This window comes from Cinclus cinclus, chromosome 4 (genome assembly GCF_963662255.1).
Source record: "Cinclus cinclus chromosome 4, bCinCin1.1, whole genome shotgun sequence".
Taxonomy (NCBI): domain Eukaryota; kingdom Metazoa; phylum Chordata; class Aves; order Passeriformes; family Cinclidae; genus Cinclus; species Cinclus cinclus.
Window position 1 is genome coordinate 27,603,232 of NC_085049.1, and position 26,858 is coordinate 27,630,089.

A 26,858-nucleotide genomic window follows, 5' to 3' on the forward strand; every position below is an offset into this window, starting at 1 on the left:
AAAAAAAAACCAAACAAAACAAAACAACACCCCCCCCCCCAAAAAAAAAACCAAAAACAAACCAAACCAAACAAAACAACAATAACAAGACAACTGGGCTAATTGTACCTGGGGCTATGTAGGACTTAACTAACAGAAATTACTTTCAATGTAACCTGGCCTCTCTATTCCTGTCATTTGGTTTGAGCTCCACCACAACATTGCAGTTCTGGCAAATATGCCAGGGGGAAAAAAAATAAAAAATCACATACTGAGCAGGAAGGTGTAACAGGAAACAGGCCTCTGTCACCTGTATGGAAAGGACAAGCAGAGGGGAAGGTCTGTGCCTGGTTGATAAAGACATGAATAGCTGGGCCTGGTTACTGGTACTTTTGCAAATAATTATGAAATACAAGATACTACAGAGCTAAAAGAAGCAGTATGACTCTCTAGGCATTTGTCCCAACATGTGCACACGAAGTACGTACTCACATTTCCATACTATGGCAGGTGCCTGTGGTTGGGACCCCACAAAGAAGCTTAAGGAATTTTGGGTAACATGGCGTAAGAAAAGATAAGGATTTGAAAAGAAGGTTTCACAAATACGTATGTATAACAAAAAGATTTTTGAACATAGAATCTGAAAAGGAAATAGAAATGATAGCAAGTTTTGATATAAAAAAAAAGAACTGATGAGCCAGTCTTACTGGGTAACTAGAAGGCAAAAAGCAAGTGAGTTGGAAGAGATTTTTATGACTCTGAGCAAAGGATAAATCCACCATGAATAAAAAATGTTTTTACCAAACAAAAAAAATTTCACAGGCCAATAAGAAAGCTAATGTTGCAAGTAGAGAAAAAAAACTCAGGATTTTCCACTGCAAGAAAACTGAAAAACAACTTCTAGCTTAAACTATAATATATTAACTTTTTTTGATTGGAAAACTGTAACATGAATACAGTAATGTTAGTAGTTATGATAGGCTATAAGTAAAAGTATTGATTGGTTGGTCATATTTTAAGATGCTCTGCAATAAAAAGTATGTAATGCATTGTAACCAGAACTAGAATTGGCTTCATACAACCCACAGCTGTAGCTGAAAAGGCTGTGGGCTGGGCTCGTCACCAGTGAATTGCTGTATCATTTGAATCCAATAAACAGCATTTTAAAGAGCCACCTGGAGCCTCCCATCCCTCATTTTGGCCCTTACAACATGGCATGAATGTATTGGTCATTTCAGTTTACTTCCTTCCTCCCACTGCTACAGAGAGCACTCATTTCTCATCTATTCTTCCCTATTCACTAAACATCTACAGGGCATCTTTAAGACTGGTTCTGACAGCATGCAAGACATCCAGAAAAACTCCTGAAGGAAAAGATAAAACCAAAAATTATCCCAATTATTTACAAACCACATTTCTTCCAAAGTTTTGCATGAGCATTACATGGGAACTCTTAGAGACAAACACACATTACTACAGCTATCTGGAGGGAAACAAAAAAACGAGAAAACCAGTAGAAATGCATCCTGAAAGGACTTCTCTAAACAGCAGCCACACAACTTGCACATTCCTCAGGGAAAAAAAATAAAACAAAAACAAAGCTACAAACAAACCCCAATTAAAAAAAAACAAACCCAGAGATCATGTGTTACTTATAAAGTGCTTTGCATGGACAAGGATAGCAATTTTCCTTGTGCTTTTCCTATGGGCTCAAGAAGCATACTGTAGACTAATGGGTAATGAATCTTCACCAAAGTAAGTTCATTTTAAGCAAAGATAGAATGAAGTTCCTGACAGAGGAACTTCAGCCAGCATGACTTTGCGGAAGGAAACAAGAGCTTTTAACAGCTCTGTGAAACAAATGAGTGTTGAACCACCTGTCCATACTTGCTCTGCAAACAGCTTCTTTCAAGAGAACCTTTACCTCAGTATCCCTGACATGTACAAATGGGGCTATAGCCCATAAAGGGGTTGGAGCCAAGCATGGGGTGATAGGAGAAGCAGTGACTCCTCCCCCTTCTGGGAGCCTGTGTCTGGTAAATGCTCTCACCTGCCTGCTGCCACCAGTGGCCCCAGGCTCCCTCCACCTCTCAGGTACTGGTCAGATGATCACCAGGGAGCACTCTGACTGCACCATCTGCACACCACTGCTCTGATTCAGCTTCTCCACACTGGAAAGTGGCTATTGCTACTTTTAAAATTCCTGCCAACCTCACTAAGGAAAAAATCTCACAGCATCTGAAGACCCACAGCAGACAAAAATATTTGTGCTTTTTTTTCCCTTCGTTTTTAAAATGTGTCCTGTACACAAAATCAATTCTGTTCATGTACCAACATGAATCACTTCATTCTTGTAGTGACTAATTAAGTCATTCACTATTGCTATCTTGCTAACGTTTGTGGAATTAATATGAATACACAGTATTTCAGTTTTAATTCCCACTTCAGATCAGTCCGGTCCCTACAGTCCCAGCAAATATTTACTGACAAGCATAACAGACTACCAGCAACACTGCAAAATGCCAGGGTATTAAAAGCGCCTTTACTTCCCATGTGCTTGTCTCCCTTCATCTGGGAGCAACCTTCTGCTGACAGGAACAGTCCAACTTTCCCTAGGGAGGGAAGGACAGAATCCTCACTTGGTACATCCACATTTAGCATGGACACCACATTCACACGCATTTAATGCCTTCATTTATTTGTCATGATTTTGTTAAGCACTCCCCACCCTCTCCCAGCAAGAGCCTCCCTGCTAAACGGGGGGGGGGGGGGGGAGGGGGGGAGGGTCAGTTCTCCTGCCCCACCTGGAGTGGTACAGGGCTGATACAAATCAAATTCTAGAATAACTTCTGTCTGAGCTTGAGTTTCTTTCCAATGTGGTCTGCCTTGCCTCTGTACAAATAATTTACAGGTAATAGCACATACCAGAGAATTCTGCAAGCAGATCACATCACAAGATATTCTACTAGAGGTAAATGATGTGCAGAACTTGATGAGCTGTTTTCCCTGACTGGGTAATTTGTCATCATTAGAAAACCAGGACTGGAGGACAGGAAAACAAAGCACTCTAATGGAAATACCGCCACCTTCTTCCTAGTTTGCAAAGTGTACAGAAGGGAAAGACAAACAGAAGGGAAGAGATGACAGGGAAGAAAGCAATGAGAGGAAGAGTAGTCAGCGTGGATCCAGCAAGTACCGTTTTGTTTTGATCTAACAACTTGCCATTAGGACAAGATGCTCCACATTTACACACACACTTATCAGAGGACGTTTAGTTAACAGGATAAAAATCCTTTAAAAAAAGCTCTTGAAAGTACCAAAACATAATTTTTGGAATGTCTAATTCTAGGGGGGGATTGTATTTGTATTCAATTCAACCTGAGAACTTTTTTCCTCATTTATGAAAACATTACATATTGGTAAGGTACCTGGCATTAACCTGCACCCTCGTTTAAAATAAAACTTTTAAAGTAGGTACACACACCATTCACAGTCTGTATCAGGATTTCTACAGACTTTAGATGCTACAGTAGCATCTTTGATAAATATATTGTATCATATGTTACAAAAAAATAAAAGGACAATCTCGCTACATTTTTTTAAACTTCAGTTTGTTGCTGGACCAACAAAAGAAGGATCTACCTAATCCTTCAAAAAGATGTTGTATATGCACACATCAAGAAAATACTGGAAAAGGAAAAAGGTTAAGGATGGTGGTTGTTGTTTGTCCTTTTTAAGAAGTGGTAAAGTAAATCTGAAAAAAAAAAAAAAAAAAAAGGTGTGGCAGCATCCCCTTTTCCTTCAGATGAACTGCTCTGCCTTCAGAATAACATCTCCAGCTCCCACTGCCCCACACTTTTAATTTTAAAGGAATAAATCCCAGTAATACAGACAGTTTGAGGCGTCTGACACTGCAATACAGTGAAAAGGGGATACTGCGTTGCCCATAAATCAGTAAGTACACCAGGAAAAAAAAGGATCAGAATGGAAAATGATTCATTGAAATTAGCACTCATCAGACGTTCAGCCTCTGATGGTTACGTAGTTAGAGGGAGGAAGCCGGCTGGCAGACCATCCAAAGCAAATCTCCTAAGTTGCAGCAGCAGCAGCTCCATCCCCTCACGCCCGAGCACCACAGTCACACCACGAGCGCCCTCTCCTCTCTCCTGGGAATGATGCCAACGGCACAGGCAGCCACTGCAGGTCTCCAAATGCACGTGGTGGTTTGTGTTGAAGGAGAAACACTGGCAGCAGAGGATTCTGGTTCCCAAAAAGGTACTTTTTCCCATTGTGTTGGACTGGTGGTTCCATTCTGCTCCACTTTTAAGCTTATGGATATCTTTTGTAGATTACTTTAGGTTTTGTGGAGCAGAATGGAGTTTTGATGTTAAGAAACTGTAGGAACACAAGACTTAAATAACAGAGTGGGTGCTGCCATGGTGCTGTGGCTACTTGAACGCTGCAAATTCTCCTGTAGAGGGAGGACAAGAGCTTGGTTTAAAAAGTTGCTAGATTTCAGTTGCTAGACTAGTTGAACATCAGGCTGAATATAAAAGATGTTAAAAAATGCAAACTGTTAAAATTAGAGCACAAGAGAATACACAGTGAAAGAACATAGAATACAGACCCAGCATATTTAACCAACAAAAGATATCTTGAAAGCAAGCTGTACCCATTCTTCCCAAGAAGGTGAAAGTTCAAGCAAAGTCTAATTCATCATGCATTTGAAAATTAAATGTGTCAGCTTAATTTTACTTTAAATTCTGTATTGCACATATGTCCTCCTGAGAAGCACCAGTCTCAATAAATGCATCCAACTGCAAAACAGTTCTCTTCTGTTGTAAAACTACTGTAATAACAAAGAACTATATGAGACATCCATTACCCTGTAAAGGCTAAACACAGTAAAGTGCCTGAATAGGAAACTAGTATTACAGAGTGCTAGGATTTGGTTTAGAGATCAACACAGCAACCCACTGACAGAAATATAAGAATGGAGAAATTGTCTACTCAATCCCAGACCAGAAATTAGGTCTCACTAACAGGAAGCATAATAAATAAAGCAACTCCATGCTTCCTTCAGAATTATGGAATAAAGAATAATTATATGCAGTGCTTTCACATGTGATGATGTCCTGAAATCCTACACAATTTATTTAGTGTCACCATGCTGAGACAGACTTGTAGTCCCACTTCTGAGGGGATGCAACTATGGCACAAGGTAAAACTGCTGCCCAAAGTCTTTCCAGAGTTTGACAGAAGACTGAACAGAAGCTAAGTCTAAGATATTAATCCTCTTAATCCTATACTTCAGCCAAAAAAAAAAAAAAAAATTATTCCCTGCCACTCACAAAGAAATTGCATTCTGTAGGATTTTTAGTGAGGGGTGTCCAAGCATAATCAAAAGGATTCAGGAGAAAAAGAAAAACATACATACAAGTTCCTCATGTTGGATTTCACGTGCATTTTGTATTAGTCTGTGCCACTTTCTTGACAGCACTTCTCGGAGCTGTCCTAATACTGAAAGAGTGATAAGCAGGCATAAAAGAGCCTTTGTTCTGTTCAACAGAAGTGTTTTGAATGCTATTACATTCAAGCAACTGCTCCCTATCTGGTGTCCTTCCATCTTTTCAAGAGTGACTGTATTGTTGGCTTTGTTTTTTCTCCAGATTCGTACTCTGAATACTAGAAACAAAACAGAAACAGCCATGCAAACAGAATTCTAGGCTTATAGCTTTAATTCTGTGCAATGTCTTGCTCTACAAAGAGGAGAACCAAGAAGCTGTCTGCTCTAGGAGGGGGAAGAAAAAGCATCCAAAGGCCTGTGAGTAACAGCTGATTCAGATCTAAGGGAATTGGAAGAAAGCAGGGAAAGGGCTCTGTCTCGTGGGAAATGAGAAGGGAGTATATCAGAAGTCCAGAGTAAGGGTGGCACAGGAAGTTGTGACAGGCCTCAAGCTCTATGTATCTTTACAGACTGTGGTGGCAGCCTTAAGTTATAATAACAATAGAATAAAAGCTTCATGACAGATCTAATTGCAGATTTCACTAGTTCTACCACCAGATAAAACTCTTCCTCTAAATACTCTAAATATTGGATAGTTTTTTTCTTGCTTTTTTGTGCTACATTTCAGCGGCCTCCCAACTCTCTTCACAGTACCATCTAGAAACACCTCGAGTTTTGTACGTGTTTTCTTTTAAGAGAGGACAAAAAAGTCACTAAGTATTGCCTGTGAGGCCAATTTTAAGTGACATTTATGCTTTGCTACACTTTCAAAATATGCTCTACTTAATTTATTTTTCAGTCTGCTTTTATAAACTGGTGATTAAAGATCAATTTATAAAAAAAGAGATTGCTCCCTCATTACTCATCTTGTCCTTCTACCTATTTCTGGTAATAATTCAGATTTTAATAGTCATATAGGGACTTCAGAAAAAAAACAAACCAACAAAAGAACCTTTAATTGGAAAAGAGTAATGGAAAAACAGGACCAGAAATAAAGAATTATTTGAGCTAGGATGGTAGCCTTAAAAAAGTAATTTTCAGACTTCCCTGCCATTTAAAAAAAAACCTTAGCAAACATTTTCTTTGACAATCTGATGGTAAATCTCCCCTTTCAAAATTCCAGTGTTAATCTGATCTCAAATCAATAGGAGACCAAAATAGGTAACACGGTCATCAAATAAGGGGATTATGTTGGTTGAACGTGCATAAAACGCAGTTGCCAGTAACAGCTTTCCCTAGGTAAGGTATGTAGATGGCTATACCCATCCACATCAAGCTACGAAACCACATGCTTAGCAACTTGCTACAATAAAAAAACCCCTCAGATATTTATAGTCATTGTGAGACAGACATCTGAGGTGCTTTTTATCAAGCAGAACTGCAGATACTTGCCTTGACTGGCAAAGCCATTTCTTTCCAAAGGATGCATCTGAAAGTACAGACTTCTTAGAAACCCCTCTCAAGTCAGCTACTACAGTCTTTTCGTGCTCATCTCATGCAGAGCAAGTGGAAACTATTTTAAATGCACACTTTCAAAAAATCTGTACTAAAAACATGCTGCCTCCAAACAATGCAATAACAAGGGCATGTTCTGAATGAACCGGCTGCCCCCGATTCCTAGAAGGATTTAAGATACAGCTACCATTCTGTACTCCCACCAATTAGTAAGCTACCTGAATTCACAAGGTTACTGATGTATACACATATCTTAACTGTTCTCCTTATTCTGGGGTAGATGCCATGTTTCTCAAAAGAAGCATAAGGAGAAGAATGGTTCCCTTCCAGGCCTGTATCAGCCTTATCTACTGAAGTAGAGACTATCTGATTTATCATAGGGAAACATCAGATTCCAACACCTTGCCTAGTTTACGTTCACAGACACAGAAAATAAAGAAGGAGGTAGTTTTCTGTTGGATCTTGTGCTGATCTCTTGTATGGATACTATCCACTGGGTAAGTAAAAATTTGGAACATGTTGAAGGACCAAGACAGATTCAGTTTCTGTACTGATACATAGGGAAGTAAAATAGAAAGGTATCTCACCTAGTATAAATTAGTCCTCCAGAAAAGCCTAGGACCCTACAGACATGTTTTCTGCACCAACAGGTATCTGTTTCTAAACAACTGAGAACTCTGGCCCAAATCCACAGGTGTAGTTAGGCACCTTCATCCCACAGATATTCCAAAATGTCACTGAAGCAGCAATCAGAACTTGCAGAAATGAGACCTCTAAATGCCTCTCTATCAGATAAAGTTAATGATCCATAAAGCAGCCGCCTTTTAGGCCTCATAAAATGTTTAGTGAGAAGCTAAAATCACATTATGGTCATGGAACCCGAAATGCTCAGCAAGGACAGGTGACATAGGAAGAATGCACTGACCATACAGCAGGAAATGGGGCCAAATGCAACTAAGGGTGGCAGCACTTTCCCCCCATAATTGCAGCTCTGATAGCACAGATGAACAAGAAGGATAACACTACTCCAAGGAATAACTGGTTTGACCTGATCTGAACAAGACTAAGCCTGGGCAGGGAAACGGTGATAGTTCTGCACTCTGCAACTCCCTGTGTGGCAAGACTTTTCTGCATGGGATGCCCCATTTCTAGATTCTGCAGGAGACCCAGTAGCATCCTCTTTGCTCTGTACTGAATACCATACCCACACAGCTTTGGAAACTTTCCTCATCACTGCTAGAACAGATAGATAAAATAAAGAATGAGAGAGGAAAATAACACGTAAGCCCTGTTTTTATTTCAAGATAAGCCTGCCGAAATGAAGTGAAGCTACCAGGAAAATGGGGAACAGATTTTCTAAAACAACAACAACTTTTGTCCTCTGCAACTGTTTCTATAGAGAGAGATTTCAACAGCTAATTTTCTCAACTAAGAAAAAAGTTAATTCCCAAACTATTCCAAAAGCAGAAGACAAAGAGACCATTATAATCCATACAGAAAATGTAAAAATTGCCTACATCTCTTCAAGCTCTCTAAATCTGCTTCCCATTTTAAAAGGCTCAGTTGCCAGACAGCAGTAAACCAAGACACTTTGGAATTCCTGATCCATTTCAAAAATGTATTGTTAGCAATAGGCAAACTTCTCCATGAGTGTGTAAATCAGAAGCCACTAGGAACACTCCTGGCCTTTGAATTCCTAACAAGAGCACAATAGCTTGTTTCCAATGCAGAGTAATCTGCGAAAATTAACAGTTCAGCAGTTTAAACCAAGTAAAACCACATAACTCTTCTCAAAACATTCAAGAACACTGTCTGTACATCTTTTTTGTCGTATCTGACACTAAAGACTGATATAACCTGAACCACTACTCTGGTGCACTTGTTCCAGAGCAACACTCCAAAGACAAGTACAGTTTCCAAAATGAGCTGGCAGGTAAGGTGTCTAACTTACTCATGTATCTAGTCCAACTGATTCACTTCTGCCAAGTCAAACTAGCAGCTTTTATGTGGAAGTGAAAAAATCAATTTGTCACTGAAGAGCAGCATGTTCAGTGCATATTAAAATAATTAACACCTTCCATCTTAACAAAATTCGTGGTATAACACTGATTTCCATGAACAAAACTGCTTTTTCAAATCTTCTTTTCCTACTATGGGTGTTAGCAGCATTTTTCCTCTGAAAGCATTTGGTCATACTTGAGATTTAAAATGCTTTTAAAAATTTTGAAATCTGTACTAATGAAAAGATACAGGCATCATTACCAGTAATAGCCTTGCAGCTTGGCAAAAGCTGATTCAGAATTTCTTCTGTGTTGCATTGTAACAGAACATTTGAAGATGGTGTAAACTATATCAGGTCAGAATCCTTAGAGAAAAAAAATATAACATAAAAAACCCCAACCCATTCACCACTCTTCTGCAGGAAGAGGTATTTCCTAAACTGTATTAATTTAAACTTAAACTTTCAAGGTAAGAGTCACATGTTATTCAGTCAGGGCTTTCTTTGGATTCTGTGTTGTATCTGCTCACTTCCACTGACCACAATAAAATTTTGACTGTGTTCAGCCTTGAAGCTCAGTTCATCTTTCCAAGCGTTTCCCACAAGAATAAGCATTACTAAATGAAGACTCTAAAGCTTATTCCTCTAATATCATGACCTCAAATGAAGTAAAATAACCCCAAACCCCCAAAACAGACCACCACAGCTTGAACAGATTCAAATCAAATACACTCCTGAGTAACTAATTCCAATCAATAAACTAGGCAAAAATGACACCCGATGACCTTAAGAAGATTTTTGCTTGCTTTGAAGTAACTTTTCCCATGTCTCTTACGTGGCATTACAGTTCTTCTTGTGCCAGCTGTTCCCAGGGCACTCGTTACCAACACCGACTCTGTGCTGGGAACATTCAATGCCCAGTGTTAGGAAGTGAGGCTCTGTTCCCTCAGCAAACCTTACAGTCGGAGCTGGTAGGAACTGAGAACACCTTGCACTCACAGGACACACCAGCACACAGACACACAGGCACATGCTTTCACATTTTGTTTCAGTGCACTGGAAACCCACCGTATCCCCCTGCTTGGATGGGTGTTTTTGGAGAAGCACAAGCATATAGACTAAAATCCTCTGTCTGGAAGCCAGCCCGGTTCAACGAGGGCTCAGATGCACTGCGGTGAATTTTTGGCAATGACCGGGCCAGAAGCTCAATGGAGGCAAGAATCTAAAACATAGAAAATAAGTGATCAAACCTGTTGTTCCAGAGCTGTAACTCTCTTAAAACCAAAGGCACAAAATCAATTAACTACAGAAAAATATTTAAACAGATATCAAAAAACAGATTTTTAAAAATATTGCTGCACTACACTCCTGATGTTTATATCCTAAGGAAGTTGAAAAGGACAGTTGGGGAATTTCCCCCTTTTTAATGCACACTTATTCCCTCTAAGCACAGTGAAAACACTTGCTTTTTACTGGGCTCCTCGTCTATGCCCTAATAGCTGTACCTGCCATTGCTGCAAACAAACCCAGCTCTGTCAGCATTTTGCTTAATAACGTTTACCAAAAAGTCAGCAGGGGGAGCTCCTTATCTTTTGAAAACTATTTGATTACATTCAAAACAGAAAAAAACCCAAAACAAAAAACAAACAAACAAAAAACAACAGATTTTTTTCCCTCCTCCCCTTCCAGCTTTTTGAAATCAACCTTCTTCAGCAGGCACAAAAAAAACCCAAAACAAAAAAACCCAAAACAAAAAAACCCAAAACAAAAAAACCCAAAACAAAAAAACCCAAAACAAAAAAACCCAAAACAAAAAAAACCCAAAACAAAAAAAACCCAAAACAAAAAAAACCCAAAACAAAAAAAACCCAAAACAAAAAAAACCCAAAACAAAAAAAACCCAAAACAAAAAAAACCCAAAACAAAAAAAACCCAAAACAAAAAAAACCCAAAACAAAAAAAACCCAAAACAAAAAAAACCCAAAACAAAAAAAACCCAAAACAAAAAAAAACCCAAAACAAAAAAAAACCCAAAACAAAAAAAACCCAAAACAAAAAAAACCCAAAACAAAAAAAACCCAAAACAAAAAAAACCCAAAACAAAAAAAACCAAGTTCTGTGGCAAAACTATCCATTTTCCTTCATGAAGCTTGGGGGAGAGCAAGGATGGCAGTGTAAACATTTCTGAGCACGTACACCAAGTACTAATCTGTGTGTCTAATTGTGACTATTACTTTCATTACCTCCCAGCTGAAACTCTCTATCATGTCAATACTTTTCCAAATACAGTGTTTACAACTTTTTTACCTCTAACTCTTTTAAAAACTACTTACAACTTCTCATATAATAGATCATTTTAACACCTGCATTTTGAAATTAAAATGAGCATTTCTAATTAAACAGAACTAACCAGGTACTGAACCAGGTCTCTTATGAAATCCTGCCACAGTACTAATGAAAAAAAATTTGGAACTGGCCAGTAGGTTTACAACTTTGAATTGTAAAGTGTGTTGAGAGCTGAAGAGGATCATTTCTTACCTGTGGAAAAAGGGGTCTCTCATCTCTTTTCTTTTTTAAGCATTCTGCCATTAGTCTCTTCATAGCTTTTGGACAGTTGCTCCGTACTTTGCTGAGGTCTGGAGATAGGTATCCTCGTCCCACCATGAAAATTATCTTTATTTAAGGGGGGGAAAAAAAAGGGAAAGAGGAAGAAGCTGAGTTGATAAAATAAACAGTAGCAAAAGGTGAACATTTTGCTAGACTATTTTGGTTGCAGCAGCAAGATTTCTGCTCCCAGGAAGCATTATCTGGTATTGAAATTGACAAATTTGTTAGAGTAATGCTTGCTAACCTATTCAGTACAGAGAAAAAATTACATCTTTCCTCCTCCTCAGAGAGATTTCTGTGAAACTTGAACACTAGTAAACAGTTACCATTTAAAGCAATAACCATCTAAGGAATGGTTCTTCAGCGTCAAAAACTGACAAAAACAAGAAACTCTGTGGCAGGAACAGCATGTCTAAAAATAAATATTCTGTAAAAAGAAATATTCTGTTTTATATTACAAATCAACAACAACTTCACATTGAAAGGCATTTTAAGAAACACGTGGACTTTGGATATTAAAACCCTTCATCTTCTGAGAACTGATTACATCATATACTTTTCCAACAAAAAAGCTTATTATTGACATCTGACCACCCCCCCCCCCCACACTCTAAAAAAAAATAAAAAAAGAAAAAACCCTGAAAAGAAAAATAGAAACTGCCTCTTCTCTGTAAAAGAGGAGACAGACAGGCTTGGTATTTCTACAGTAATTCTTTCAACATGGAAGGCTTGTATTTCCCTTAAGGATAAAACTTAAGCATAAAACAAAGTAAACTGAAAGGAAGCAGGGAAACAAAACATAAATACAGTTACTAATCTCTAGTATATATAAAAAAACAGCAAACATCATGATGTCAAGCCAAGGTCAATTGCAATGTGGTTTTAGTACTGCAGCAGCACTGACACTAAAAAGCACTTCCAAACCAGCTAATCAAAGATCCATTCATGCTGCAGCAGTAATCACTGCTTTTTCTGAGTACTCAAGACAACCCAGCAGGTGTATCTCACCTTCTCTCTAATGAAGTGTAACTATTTCATATCTTGACACTGGGGAAAAAAAAATAGCAGAAAACCCTCACATCTCAAGCATGCTATACATGTTATTTATACTAACAACAGTCCTGGCCTTTTTGTAACTTTCTGCCTCAGTCACATCTGTGTTGGCATCAAGGAGGAACAGAAAACTCCCATACAGTTTCTTTAGAAATCCCCATGTGCCAGAGCAGGATTTCCTAGTAGAGACTTGTGTACTGCATTCCTTACCTCTGCTGCAAATCAGACTTACCATTATCTAACAGTTGATATTTTCTAAATAATGGCACAAGTTGAAATTATTAAAAATTGATTACTATAAATCTTTCAAATAGTTTCTTTACAAATAATGTAGAGGCTAATCTTTCATTTTAGACTAGAGAAAAGAGAGTATCACTACAAGAACAGTCTAGAAAAATCTGTTGAAGCAAGAGCAGCACTCAGGTATAACAAGAATGCTCACTAAGAATCTGGGCTGTGTCATAGTAGATGATGTAGATGCACCAGAGAATGAAGAGTATTTACAACTTTTCATATAATAGACAAGGAGTGACAAAACTCAAGACATTAAATCACATATGATGGCTTCACTTGCATTTTCAAGTTTATATCAGCACTTCATTATAAGCACCCACATCACTGGGTTCATCTTTCAGATCTCAAAAGGCAAAAGCTAAACAAGGCCAAATACTGTTTTTAGAAGGCTGGGTCCATCTGGCCAGGAATCCAGACACTTCCCTTCCTCCAAAAGGCAAAATCAAAATTATAAAAAAGAAAAAAAAATTAAAAAGGAGTCACTCCAAATTCAATTAATTGGGATGAAGTGTTCTGGCAGATATGGAAGAAGCCTTATAAAATGGCATTCACAGATGAACATTGCTATTGTTTCAAGTACTGACAGTGAAAAAACAATGGATGAGGACACAGAAGCAACAAATACATCACTGCTCAGACACAGAATAGTTTACACAAGTTCTTGAAACATAGGTAGTATTTTCAGGTTAGACAGAAATAAGGACTCAGGTATGCCTTCCCAAACATGCCTATCCTGTGGACATAGATTACGATGTATGGGATCATTAAGACTGAAGGAATATTTGTTCACAATTCAGCAATCTTCTTACAGGATCCCCAGACTGGTAAGTCATATAGTCCAACAAGCAGGATTTGAGAAATGCCAATATCCTGCAATTCAGTTAGACGGTGCATGCTCTCTCAAAGTTGAAATGAATATAAAACATTTGGTAAGATGACTGTTCTTCTGTTTTGTCAGTCCTGTAGCTGTACTATTTATTATTCCCTGCAAGTGGAAGGGTGGGGGGAACAAGAAGAATAACTGAACACATACATGGGGGATCATTTTGCCTTTGCAGAACTATTCTAAACCAGATTACTATTAAGTAATCTGCTCTCTCCCTAATAAGTATCCTGGCAACCAGTTCAGAAACTGAAAATCTATATTTAAAATAAAAAGAACACAAAAAATACCTCAAGAGAACTAAGTAAATTGTTGCTATGTGGCTGAGGCAGATCTAGAAAATGCAGAAATGTCACCTCACAGGATCAGAATCAAAAATATCAAACACACAGAACATCAGAAAGTTCACCGCTCAAGGCTGAATCAATCTCTGTTTCAGACCACACTTGACTGAAGTCAGTGCCCTCCCCTTACCTGGTCTCTGTTGTTGATGTTGGAGTATGGCAACTGTCCAGTCATCAATTCATAGAGAACAATCCCAAATGCATACACATCCGACTGAAAACTATATGGGTTTTTATCTTGCATCCTAATAACTTCTGGTGCCTGCATCAGAAAAGGTGACAATTAGTTTTATTTCTCTACACTGTGCTGCACCTCACCTACCAGGAATAAAGCATGGACTTGTCTGGGGTACAGGTGCAAGGCCCACTCTTGCCTTCAAGTTGTTACTGGGCCCTATACAGTGCTGGTGCTGACATAAATCTCAAAATTCATTGCTTCATTTCAGCTTGGTGATCCCTTTTATTCCCCTATGACAGAGCAAAATTACCTTGGCCAGGCTGAGAAGGTTTTTGGAAACTAGAATTCTAATGACACTGAAAATAATGCCAGCTAACAGAGCTTTAAGTTTGACCAGGGAGAAAAGGAGGAAGTGGAGCTGCACAGGAGATTGCAGTACGAAGCAACTCTTCTCGAATCCTTAAAACTTAAGAGCCTCTTACTTTTTGCTGAGCTAGTTCCTCTACTCTTTTGCAGGATGTTTTGCAAGGCTTTTCTCACCTTCTCCTCAACCCTAGATAAATTATACTCATTTTCCTTAGCCACCATTTTCATTTCAGTATAAACCTCAGAATAAAAGATGGAGACACTAAAGTTTTTCTGCTGACTACTGGAAAACACATGCTTAAAGAAGAATTGAAACACATTCATTTACTACTTCCTATTACTGCTTGTCTTTTCCAGCTTAAGCCAGCTTTTATATATCAGAGCCAGAGGGATAGGAGCAGGAAGGCCAAAGGTCAATAAATTTTTTGAAACAAGCTCACCACTTCCCCCTTGCTTACCATCCATAGAATGGAACCAGACAACTGTTCAAACTGTTGGGATCCACTCCACCGTGATTTCACTGTAGCTAGACCAAAATCACCTATTTTTACTGTGAGGTCTTCATGAAGAAAAATATCTAAGGGGAGAATGTTAAGGGAAAACAGACAAGCAGTGCCAGGTCTGTCCTAAAAGAACAATGAACAGCTACAAATTTGCAACATGAACCTGACAGTTTTAACCAATCACCATCACTGAAGGAGGTTTCCACATCACACAGGTTTTAAGCACTCAGCATGGTGAATTATGGTATGCAAGTGTTACATAAGTAATGGCTGGACCAGTGCTGAACAGACCATGGCCAGGTGGCTTTCATGAAACGCCAAGTATAAGAAAAGCTGAAAATATTCCATGAGCCAACTCATATCATCCTTCATTACATGAAGAAACCAAAGGATGAAGGATGCAAAGAAAAAAAAAATCTTTGTGATAACAACTAAAATTCCCTATGTTTCTGCAATCAAATCAAAAGACACAGTAAGCATCTCCTACTTTGTTATTAGTGATATTGCCCCTTCTCAGTGAAATTTCTATTTGGCAAATATTCACACATTAACAGCTTTTCACATCAGTAAGTTAATTTCTGGCAGAAAAAAACCAAACCAACAGGAATGCTTTCACTTTCCAAAATTACAACTCTGAGAAAGGATACTATTACTTTTGAGGTCTCTGTGGATGATTGACTTGGCATGCAAATAACTGCAAAGGAATATCACAGGTTAGGTGGGTTAGATAATACTTCACCAATCAACAACTCAAAATTCACTGTACTACTGAAACAAATTCTGTCAACATTCAAACTGCACATTTATGCAGGCAGTAAAACTTCAGTTACTCGTGATGGTTTCTACAACATTCACAGGGAAAAAAAAAAAAGCTCAGATTTCCAGCTCAAATCTGATGCTGCTGAATGACAAATATGATACAATGCTAATGAATCACAATTATGCTCCAACTTCTGCTTTTCAATTCTAACTCAATATTCACAGTAAAAAGAACTTCAGTAACTTCTTCCATGCAATTCCATGCTGAAAGCTCTGCCTCCTAGCCATGAAGGGGACTGTCAAGTCTTTGTGAGCTAGTCACAACTTTAGATAAGGTGCTTCTAAATTGCAGGAGCTAAATGTGCTTCCCAGTCTCAATGTGTACTCAGGTACACTGACTGCTTTTTAGAGAGGAGTGGAAAAAAGATCCCCTGGTTGCAGCCCAGATAAACAGATGGCAGGGAACACAGAGGAAAGTACTTGTGCCACAGCAGATAAGTCTCCCATGGCTCTTTGTTTAGTCAATGAGATTGGCACAAAAGTGTTGGAAAAGCCCCAATTTGTGTCTCTGCTTTGAATCGTGTTCACAAAACAGCTTCTGCATCTCCCTTACCTACAGATGGAGCCTGGGGAGATGCACAGGCTAACAGAAGGCTAAGACTGGTTGCTGCAAACACCTCCATGCCTCTTGACTGAAAATATAATGGAAAACTGAGTAGAAAAAAGACACAATGAACTGCAATCATCATAGCAGCTTTTAGCTGAAGTGCAATTTCTCTGGTCTTACAGCAGTGTTCTGCTTTTGACACACAGTATTTGGGTAGTTTGGTAAATTCTAACAACTCAATGGCCCTCTGTGAGAGTAAGGATTATTTACAATCCTTAGAACAAAATAGGTATGTTCTCTTCAGATGTTGAAACCTGTTATTCAGAGAGCTCTGATACTTTCACCAAATGCTTTGATGATTGAGACAGGACCCTGAGCTCAGCAAAGAGAGCAGAGAGCTGGCTTATTTGCCAATGTCAGCCAGAGTGTAAAGGGGATAAGTAAACATTGCCCCAGTGCTCATTTGCAGACAGGTTATTCAATACTTACTCCATGCCTTGTGCAGTCTGTCGTGCAATATCAATTAGCTTGATCATTTCAAATTTGGTCTCAATTATGTGTAGATGGTGATACAAACTGGACCCTTCACACCACTGTGTAACAATAGCCAACTGGGGTTTTGTTGAGTAACCCATGAAAAGCAGGATATTCACATGCCGTGTTTTCCTGTTTATAAAAAAATAAGAATCAGAAGGAAATCAGATGAGGAAATCAAGAAAACCCAAGCAGATCTATCACAGTCTACATATGTATTTCCAAACAGAAGGTGTTGGGGTAATCTCAACTTTTACTATGATAGCATGATAACCTCTTGCTACATTAATTTAATGAATCATTCCTAAAGCTATCCCTTCCTTATCATACTAACATGGAATAACTACTCTGGGTTAAGTGAAAAATGTCAGAGCTCTTATGTTTTCTTATATTAAAATATTAACAGTCCCAGTGTGTGAGTCTTGTCTTTGCAGCAATATGGACTAGGACAGTTCTATGTTATGTGACTGTGCCTTTCTCAGGTTCAAGAATTTGTCAAGTAAAGCTGAAAGTAACTGCTAAGGAAACAAAAATAAGCAGCTTCTTGCAAATCCTACCACAAAGCTAAGTAATGATGAATCACAATGAAGGAGGCACAACTATAGGTAAATCTGCCTTGTCTGAGCCAAAGGATAGAACAAGTGATTATGTATGTTCAGAAACAAACAAATAAACAGGCTGGGCTCCATCTATGGGACTACCAGCAGAAAGCTGAACTAAGATATTTGATTTAATTAAGTTCTATCAAAACTCTATCATGAAAATGAAGAGGTACCCAAAGTAGCACGCCCCAGAAAGCCTCTACTTCCACAACTACAATCTTAGAGTTCTAACAACCAACATCTTCCTAGGATGAAAGGCTGACCATTCCCTTTCACCATGTAGTTTATTTGGGATGCTTCTGCAGAATAGGTGCCCAGCTCAACACATCAGGTTTCCAGGGACAAAAACCTTCTTGTTATTTAGTTTCTTAAAACACAATTATGCTGGAAACTGCTCAAGACTGTACTTTGATGTACATTCTATCATATCATGTTGATGGATTTTCTTTTAAGAGCTGAACCCAAACCAAATACCTCCTCTGAGACAGGAGGCGCAGTAGACATGAGAAAAGAAAATCAAGAAGCGACTTTCTAAGAATTACACTAAAAAAAAGCTTTAAAGAAATTACTGAACAGAAACCATCAAACAACAGATAATATATAGAGGACTGTAGCTGAAAAACCATTAGTCATGTTTTCCTTCAATTTCAAAATGTGATTGAGAGGAAAGAAAGGCCTACAGCTCACTGTGGACTGTGCCCTTTGGGTAGTACATCAGCAAAACTAGTTCTGAGTGTTTGGACATACGTGTATTGACAACATTGGTGTGCAAACACATACAGTGGGTACAAAGAAATATTTTTAAATGTTTTTTTTTCTGCCTGAAGTATCATCATGTAGGAGTGAGACCAACATGTTCTAATGGAGATCTAAAATTCAGTGATTAATGAAGCACAAATCTACACACATTATTTCATGCCATTAAAAATATTCTTACCTGAGCACTCCTACTTCATTTTTGAAAGCCTGTAACTGTTGAGGTGTGGGTGCCGTAACATTCAGCATTTTCACTGCCACGTCACCTTCAAAACAGCAATTTTTAGTAAGTGCCACTGATACATATTCCTCTCTTGAGAAAATACTAGAAAATGCTAGATAGAGCATCAGAAATTTTGGGAAATGTTGCTTTTTTAGCTTACATGAAATAAATCACTACAATTTTAAAGTAAGACAATATTCTGTAAAATGTAGAAATACTATTCTTACTTTACTCTGAGAAATCATAGCCAGGCCAAAGCTATTAAACACACATTTGAAATCGTCATTCATCAAGACGGATACTTCTGCCTTTCTAGTGTTTCCTCTTTACCCTAATAATTTCTCAGCTGAGAGGAACATGCAAGAGTTGAGTTTCTAAGCAAAATATGAAGTTCTTACACTAGTCATGTAGCACACTACTTATTAATTTAAAAATTCTATTCATTGCCCTTCACTGCAGGCTCCCCATTATGCCCACATCTCTCTTGTTCTGAAGAGCCCAGAACTGGGTCCAGCATTCCAGGTGTGGCCTCACAGTGCTGAAGAGAGAGACTGCCTGCCTTAACCTGATGGCAATGCCTAATGCAGCCCAGGAGCCCATCCTCCCTGTTTGTGGCATGGGCACACTCCTGGCTCCCGTTCAGCCTGGTGCCCAGCAGAACCCCAGGTGTGTTTCTGGGAAGCTGCTGTTCAGCTGGGTGTACCTTGGCAGGCACTGTGACCTCCTCAAGAACAGCTGTTTGCCATGATGGCCACATACCATGCCACTTTCCTTTGTAGACTGTTCCAAAAGATCCAGATCCTATCCTTTGTCCAACTGTGATCTGTCCATCTGGTATCTCCCAATCATCACTTGAATCCCGTCGACCAAGAGTTTTCTTTATATATGTGCAAAATATAAAGGAAGAAAATGAGTGCATTAATGTCTCTGAAAACAGCTCTTTTGTTAAAAATCTCATCAGCATTACCCATCATTAATGTCCTAAAACCTCAGGACATAGGTATACCAATTTATTACCTCGCATTAAACACCTGCAACAGCTTTTTGGAAGTGTTAAAACCAGAAAATATTAAGAAACACTTACCAAAAAGAAAGTAGTATTTGATTTTAAATTCTCAATCATAACACTAAACTGTGAATTTAAAAAAGTGGATTTTATGTTTTCATAAATTGTTACACAAAAACTTGTTATGTACATTCATTACTTCCAAAGTTTGTGAATCACTGTGGGAAAAGTTAAGCTGTTATAATGAAATATGAAGGGAAAGTGGCACTACAATATGAGACACACCAGTAAAAGTGACTTTAGCCAATTATTTAAATTATTTATCGGTCCCACAATTAATTACTGGTTTAAAGTGGTTTTAAAGTGGTTATCCCACTCTATTTATTAGCTTCAAGTCCTTGATCACTGCCATATTCAACTTCAAATAATTTAGAAAACTTGGATGAAAGACAAGTGAGAGAAATGTGGTTGTGTAATAGTGCTACAAAAGAAAACAGCTGGTCCTTCCCTTACCATTCTACTTCTGTCTTCTGAGGATGAGGATGATTTCCTTTCCCGTTGGGGTCCTGGTGATTTTTGTAACGCTTTCACATTGGTTAGTGACCCAGGCAAAGAAGCAGGAGGTGTTGCAGACAAGCCTGCAGCTGAGCCTAAATTTCAGAAATAGGATAGTTTTATCTGTAAGAATCCAGCTTATAATAATGCATTGATATTAGGTGCAAGGACTGTGTTTAAGATGCAATATCTCTAAACATCAATGTGAATGTTAAGAGAGAACAAACATATACAGGAATATTGTCCTAATATTAGTGCTCAAGTCTCAGATTTCAGGAAGAGACAAGTCTATAGCAAACATCATATAGCAAATATCTTGTACAGATAGTCTCTAGCTTCTTGTTCATGAATTAACAAAAGGACAATGCCTTTTTAAGCAAGAAAAAAATACTATAAAAGGTATTTTTAAAATGCTATCAGTTTCTCTGAGAAGAACAGTAGCATTTTAGTTAGCAGCATCTACCTCTGGTATTTCTTGTAGCTAAGCTTTTAGGAACCCAACAAATACATGAACTACTGTACTTTGGAATCAAAATAAACTAAATGCAAATAATTGAAACATTTTCTGGTTGAGTCTCCAAGTGCCACCTGAAAATCATTTGGCTGTTTTAAAGCTGTTAGCAGAGAACTATTATTTAAAAAAAAAAATAGACTTTAGAAGGGATTAAAAAAGAACAAGTACTTTAGTTAGCTATTTGAAGCATATTCTAGCAAACACAAAAAGAACAGTATGCCTGTAGCCTGTAGGTTATCCAAACAAATCTATGCAGCAAAATGCTACTAAGAGAGCTGCTCCAGAGCCCCAGTGGCCCTTTTCAAATAGAGCACTTCACCTAGACACTGCTTTTTAAAATACATCACAATTATTCCTAACAAGGTTATGCTGACCCTTCCAATGCAAAGGACATAAAATAGGGTCAACTGTTAATTAAATTCATGCTGCTTTGCTAAACAATGTATGTCATTGAACAAGACCTCTAACATTCCACTGCCTACTCTCACATCAGTGCTCTGGGAAGTGGTGGATGACAATACTTCTCCTATTCTTTTAGAAGCTGCCCTCTTAAGCAAAAAGTATCTCCTAACGGCAACTAGAGTTCAAAAACTGACTTTGTGACACTTACAAGTGTTGCTTAAGTTCAGTCGCTCAGTGCATGACAATTTATCAGACTATATGCATCCATCACTGAAATCAATAAGCTAAAATCTATACACTTGGACATGGATGCACAAAATAACATAGCAACAGATAGAAAATAAGACACAGCATCCGTAAACTCTGTCCCACATACTAAAGCAACAACAACAACTATGCATATTGGGCATCCTAATGACATTTATAAGTATCTGGAAGCCAGTGACCAAGTATAGACTTGTGCTGATGTTACAGCCACTACACTGTCATTTATTTATCATATGATTCATCTGAAATCAAACATAATTAATTAAATGTATGATGTTCCCAGAACATGAGCAATTCCCCAAAAGTTTACTGGGCTACAGGTCTCCTCTGCAATAGCAAAGATCTGGGATGCATTTTCTTTGAGGCAACTAAAATCTCCTCTGCAAATACTTCAATTACTGCAATATAGGAACACTAGCACAATATTCACCCTTCACCAAAAAAGCTTACAGCACATGGCAGAACACTGTAGTTAATCTGTTCATAATAATACCAGATGGCCTGTTTTCCAAGATATTAGAGTAGAATACTTCAGATAACGCTGGATTTAAGTCAATAGCTTGGACTCTGAAGCTGTACGCAACATATTTCATTCTGTAGCCAGTTTGCTTGTTGGGAACACTTGTCTTCTTACAAAGACTTCTGGAAGATCTTTACAATTTCAAAAGGTGAACTGCTCTCGATATATTCTGAAACAAAAGCCTTTGAAACAGCCAAGATGGTAGCATTTGAAAACCACACTACATGCACTGAACTAACCATTTCTACATGTATTATGTAGAGACACAAGTATAAACATTTCATGCTATTACTCAATAGTTGGTTTCTCCAGCATATGAAATCCCACAGATTTTCTGGGGGGATTTTGTGCAATACAACAGATCCATTGACAGCTTAAGGCCTGAATTACCCCCACGGTCAATGACATGAAAATCTGAGTGTCTTATTTCACGTAGTACAGGACAGAAATACTATTTCAGTCAAATTTACTAACTAAATAAAAACTACTAAAACCATCTAGAGCCTCGATGTGGTGTCAATAGCACATTGTCAAAATGAAGTATTTGTTGAAAGCTGACATAACACATTACTTGAAAAACTCAAGACCTAACAAGATATCAATGGAAATGTTTGCAATTCACATTTGATTTCCTACATCGCTTTTCAAAACAAAGAATATTAAATATAGAAAACTGTTACAGCACTGAACTGACTTAAACTGAACAGTCAAGGAAATTCTAAGTTAAGGACATAATTTTGTCTTTAAAATCACTGCAATGCAATCCAATGGTCTTTGTTTAGGAAAATTATGTTAAGGTCCACAGAAAAACCTCAACTATGAAATTCCTTGCTTTTGAAGATTTAAGTCAGACTTCATTTATAATCATTTTCAAGCGGGTAAAGGTGAAAGTGAGTATGTGTGAAAAGCACATTCAAAGCATTCCAGCCAGGCCAAGCAAAAAAACAGAGGTGTTTTGATAAACTCACACACTTACATACACACGGTGTGAGGGTGAGGCACAAACAGCAGCTGTGGTTTTACTTATTTTGTTTGGGTGAAAACAAGAAAGAAGAGCCCAACTACCTCTGAACACTGGGCCAGGCTCAAAATCAAACACTATTTCACTGGGGACAGAATGAAGGAGGGGACTGGGAGTCCGGGATTGGTATTTCCGAAGACAGCGCATCAGCTGGTTCAAAGGGGCTGTTAGAGAGAAAGAGACGGGCAGGCAGAGACAGAAAGACAGACACATAGAAGAAATGAAAGAAGTCATGGGAAATAACTAGGATGCTTTGACTCCTAATCATAGATTGCTTCTGTACTTTGAAGGAAAAAAAGTCAATTCCCAAGAACACCATTTCAGGACTGGAAATAGCCAATTGTTTTCAGATGCCAAGCAGACAGTTTATGATCAAAAGTTAAAACCAACATGATTGCACAACATTTAAATGTTGGACAAAATGGGCAGAACTCTGGAGATCCACACCTATCAACACATACAAAAATAGCTAAAACTGGTGACTTGCAATTAGTAGCTTGTAGGGTTAAAGGAAATTTGTTTTTTAAAAGTGCCTATTGCTGGCATTATTAAAGACAACTCCATCAAACACAACACATCCTACCAAACACCAGATTTGCATGGGAGAAACAAAGTCAGTGAAGGCCCACAGTACAAAACCTTTGAGATAAGGAAAGGATGCACTATGGTAATTCAGACCCATACTTATGGCTGAAGCAAGTTGTAATTAATAGGTGACAGCTGTGCCACGGATTTGGAAAAACTGTCATATCTCTGCCATACTTAGTATTTCTCTATTTTCAATATTTCTGCTTTGTTCTTACATTCATAGGAATAAATGCAGCACATAAGAAGCCCCCTTCAGGACCTTGAAAACCAATGGGAGAAGTGACTTAAGAGGCCCGTGCACAATACCTGAAGGAAAAAAAACCCTCCTGGCAGTAGTTAACTGTGAATTAGGGCAGTGAGTTACTGAAGGAAACATAAAAAGACCTGGCTTTAGTGTAAGAGCCTAATAATCTGCTTCCAAGAGTAGCACAGGCATGCAGTACAGCAAAGCAGCAACTTCAGCAGGGGTAGAGGGGGAGAAGAACCGGAGTATTTTAAGCTGCTTTAGGATTCAGCAATTCGGATGCAAGGCCCATCTACCACGATGGTTTTCATTGAAAACCCCTGTTGTTTCCATGGGTGAAAAGGTAACAACAGGCATAAAAAGTCTTTGGGAAGTTGTAGTGTATCTGTGTGCAGCCATGTGAGTGAATAAGAGTGTGTGTGTCTGAGTGTAAAAAAGTGAAAGTGCAAAGTAATTTTATAACTAAAAAAAACTAGATACTACTTCAAAACTTTTTCTCCTTCCGTCTCCCCCACTCCCAGAATGACCAGCAAATGACTTAAATCTTTGTGAAACAAATACTAAGTTCATGGACAAGCAAATGTAAATTCACTTTTTTATTCTAGTCATATTTTGCATTGTGGCTGTGTTTTGTAGAAGGAAGTAGGGTAACGGGAAGGGACAAAGCAGTTGTGTAATTACATGTAACACAGTAGTTAGTTTAAACGCTACTTACCTCCCTCTCCTCGTAAACTCTGGTCTCTAATCAAGTCCTATAAAAAATTTAAAAGCTGAGTTTAATTTAGGTATTAACATTTACATTCTGGAATCAATTGAGACTAATAAGTTTGAGAAGTCATACTGTCATATGTTGCCCATGAAATACAAGTGGTTTCCTACCCTGACTGATTAATAGCAATGACTCCAAAGAACTACTACACTTCTCAAAATTAAGTTGCTTTAAAACAGCATCTCTCTGTAGTAAAGTGAAATGTACACCACCCAAAAGAGATGCTGACAAGAAAATAATGATTTAAAAATGCAATTGGTCAAAACATAGGAAGAAATATTGACTCAAATGTTCTGTTACTGTAGAACAAAGGATTTGAATTGTCATATCAGAACCTGGGACATCAATTTCCTGTACTGAGGTACATCAGTCAAATGAATCCTGCCTTGTTTTTTCTTGTAACAACACACCTGATTTGCATAGCCAGGCATGTTGCTGTTCTCAGAAATTACTAACTGCAGAAGGCTTTATTCACTTGCAATCCTCTGTGAGCTGGGAGTCTTTTGCAATATCTCCAGACTAAAAGCAAACTACACAAAGGATCTTATAAACAGAAGTAGAAAATTCTAGCAGTTTCCTTCTGTATGTCCATTTTTATAATATTTTTTTTGTTGTTTTACTATTATGTTTATTCCCTTCCTGTTCCATAATCATTATGTGTTCCTTTACACACCTGTGCTTTGCCAAAAGCACTGGCCATGCCTCAGCTGCACCACACACAAATGTCTATATAGCCACACTCAAAGTTAACATTTCACCTTTCCCTCAGCTCACATGCAAAACAGATCTTGTGCCTCAGTGGCCAGGCAGATTTCAAGACCGCTCACCCTGATAAATGACTAATTTCTAGAGAGCAGGCTTAAGGACAAAATACAAACTGTGTATCTTAGCAAAAGGCAACATCTTGAAAGGTCCTAACTGTCCTCATAGTAATACCAAGCATTATTATTAGCTACATTTCACCATCCAGAGATTTCAAAATCTCTGTGGAAAAAACCTTAAGTGTAGCAGTTTCTGAACACTCCAAAGGAATGTTTGGAACAGCATATACTGGGGTCTTAAATTCTTAAGGAACTATCAGAATATGTGAACTCAGCTTAATGTAATTATTTTGTTTCCTTCAATACCAAAAATATTACTTGGAATAAAAATACTGAAAGGTCTCTATCTTGCAAAACAATGTGTTTAACACTGAATGGTTTGCAAGAGTGGTCACTGGCTACAGCTAACAGCACGAGCCTTGGGACTATCAACAGGAAGAAAAGCCAGTTGTCTGGGGCAGAACGTTCCTTTGAAAATGAAAAAGGACTGTCAAAAGGCAGTTCTGCTTTTGGAGAATGGATTATTTGTGTTCTTACAGCTCTCAACAGAAAAACAAACAAACAAACAAACAAACAAAAAAAAAACTATCTATGAAACAAAAGGAAAAGTTCTGATCTTTGAAGATTCTAACAGACCACTGAAGACTAGTTTAGAAACACAGCACTTGTGTGTACACCATGAAATGAACCCATGCTATTCACAAGGAACACATACAATCTACCATTCCTGATCTAATTGTTAGCAATACTTACATCAATATTGACGGGTTCGATTGTATTGATGTGGACATTGGGAGCTGAAGAGGATCGGTCACGTTGCCCAAATTGATTTCGATGGTCTTCATCTGCTGGTCGGAGGGGCTGTGGGATTGGAATGGATTTTGAAGGAGAAGGACTAGGGAGAATTGGTGGTCTGAGAAACAAAGTCAAGGAAAAAGAGGATTTAGGTCTACAAATGGCTTCAAACACTGCATAGTGGGTGTGGTAAGTCCTTTTCAACTATAATAATTTGCAACAAACACTGATCTAAAGCCCTGAATAAAAACAATTTATAATGAATGTTCTCTACTCCCCTATGATCAATTGCAACAAATCTCTGTTGCATCAACTACCTAATCACATGTCTATGAAGTGTTCTGAGGTAAAACAAAGAAAACCATACCATATCAAACTAGTGATAACAAAACCTGATCTGAAAAACTCATGCTGCCCAACATGCATTGCAGACAGCAAGATACTCTGCAGCTTCCTCAGCTCTGAGTCAATGCAATACACTTATTTTAATGATAGCCAATTGAGAACTAGAAATGCTTAACATCTCATATTAACGTTACAGTCAGAAAACATCATAGAACAAAATGTATGGATGGGATTATTTTTCAGCAAAGAAAGTGAAAACTACATCTGGTCATTCAACCTAAATGAATAACAAAATATATTACTGATACTAAAAATAACATGCCCAATGTATTATTGATACTAAAAATAAACATCACTTTTTAA

The 26,858-nt window shown here is 38.1% G+C and overlaps 1 protein-coding gene across 7 annotated transcripts in view; it reads right to left on the minus strand.

Moving 5' to 3' along the window:
* Positions 1-46: 46 nt before the first annotated feature.
* BRAF (B-Raf proto-oncogene, serine/threonine kinase) overlaps positions 47-26,858 on the minus strand; it is an 80,464-nt gene continuing 53,652 nt past the window's right edge. For 3 of the 7 annotated variants that reach the window (XM_062491873.1, XM_062491868.1, XM_062491869.1), the window contains 12 exons: positions 26,109-26,268; positions 24,481-24,517; positions 20,168-20,304; positions 19,408-19,525; positions 18,607-18,691; positions 17,023-17,199; positions 15,815-15,861; positions 15,123-15,241; positions 14,251-14,382; positions 11,478-11,612; positions 10,008-10,161; positions 4,366-4,450 (listed from right to left, as the gene is read on the minus strand). In XM_062491873.1, coding sequence (XP_062347857.1) covers positions 4,428-4,450; positions 10,008-10,161; positions 11,478-11,612; positions 14,251-14,382; positions 15,123-15,241; positions 15,815-15,861; positions 17,023-17,199; positions 18,607-18,691; positions 19,408-19,525; positions 20,168-20,304; positions 24,481-24,517; positions 26,109-26,268 — 1,324 coding nt within the window. In that variant the 3' untranslated portion in view covers positions 4,366-4,427. Of the gene's footprint in view, positions 4,451-9,940; positions 10,162-11,477; positions 11,613-14,250; positions 14,383-15,122; positions 15,242-15,814; positions 15,862-17,022; positions 17,200-18,606; positions 18,692-19,407; positions 19,526-20,167; positions 20,305-22,977; positions 23,098-24,480; positions 24,518-26,104; positions 26,269-26,858 lie in introns of those variants that run through there. The other 4 variants (XM_062491867.1, XM_062491871.1, XM_062491872.1 and 1 more) reach the window with 4 other exon arrangements.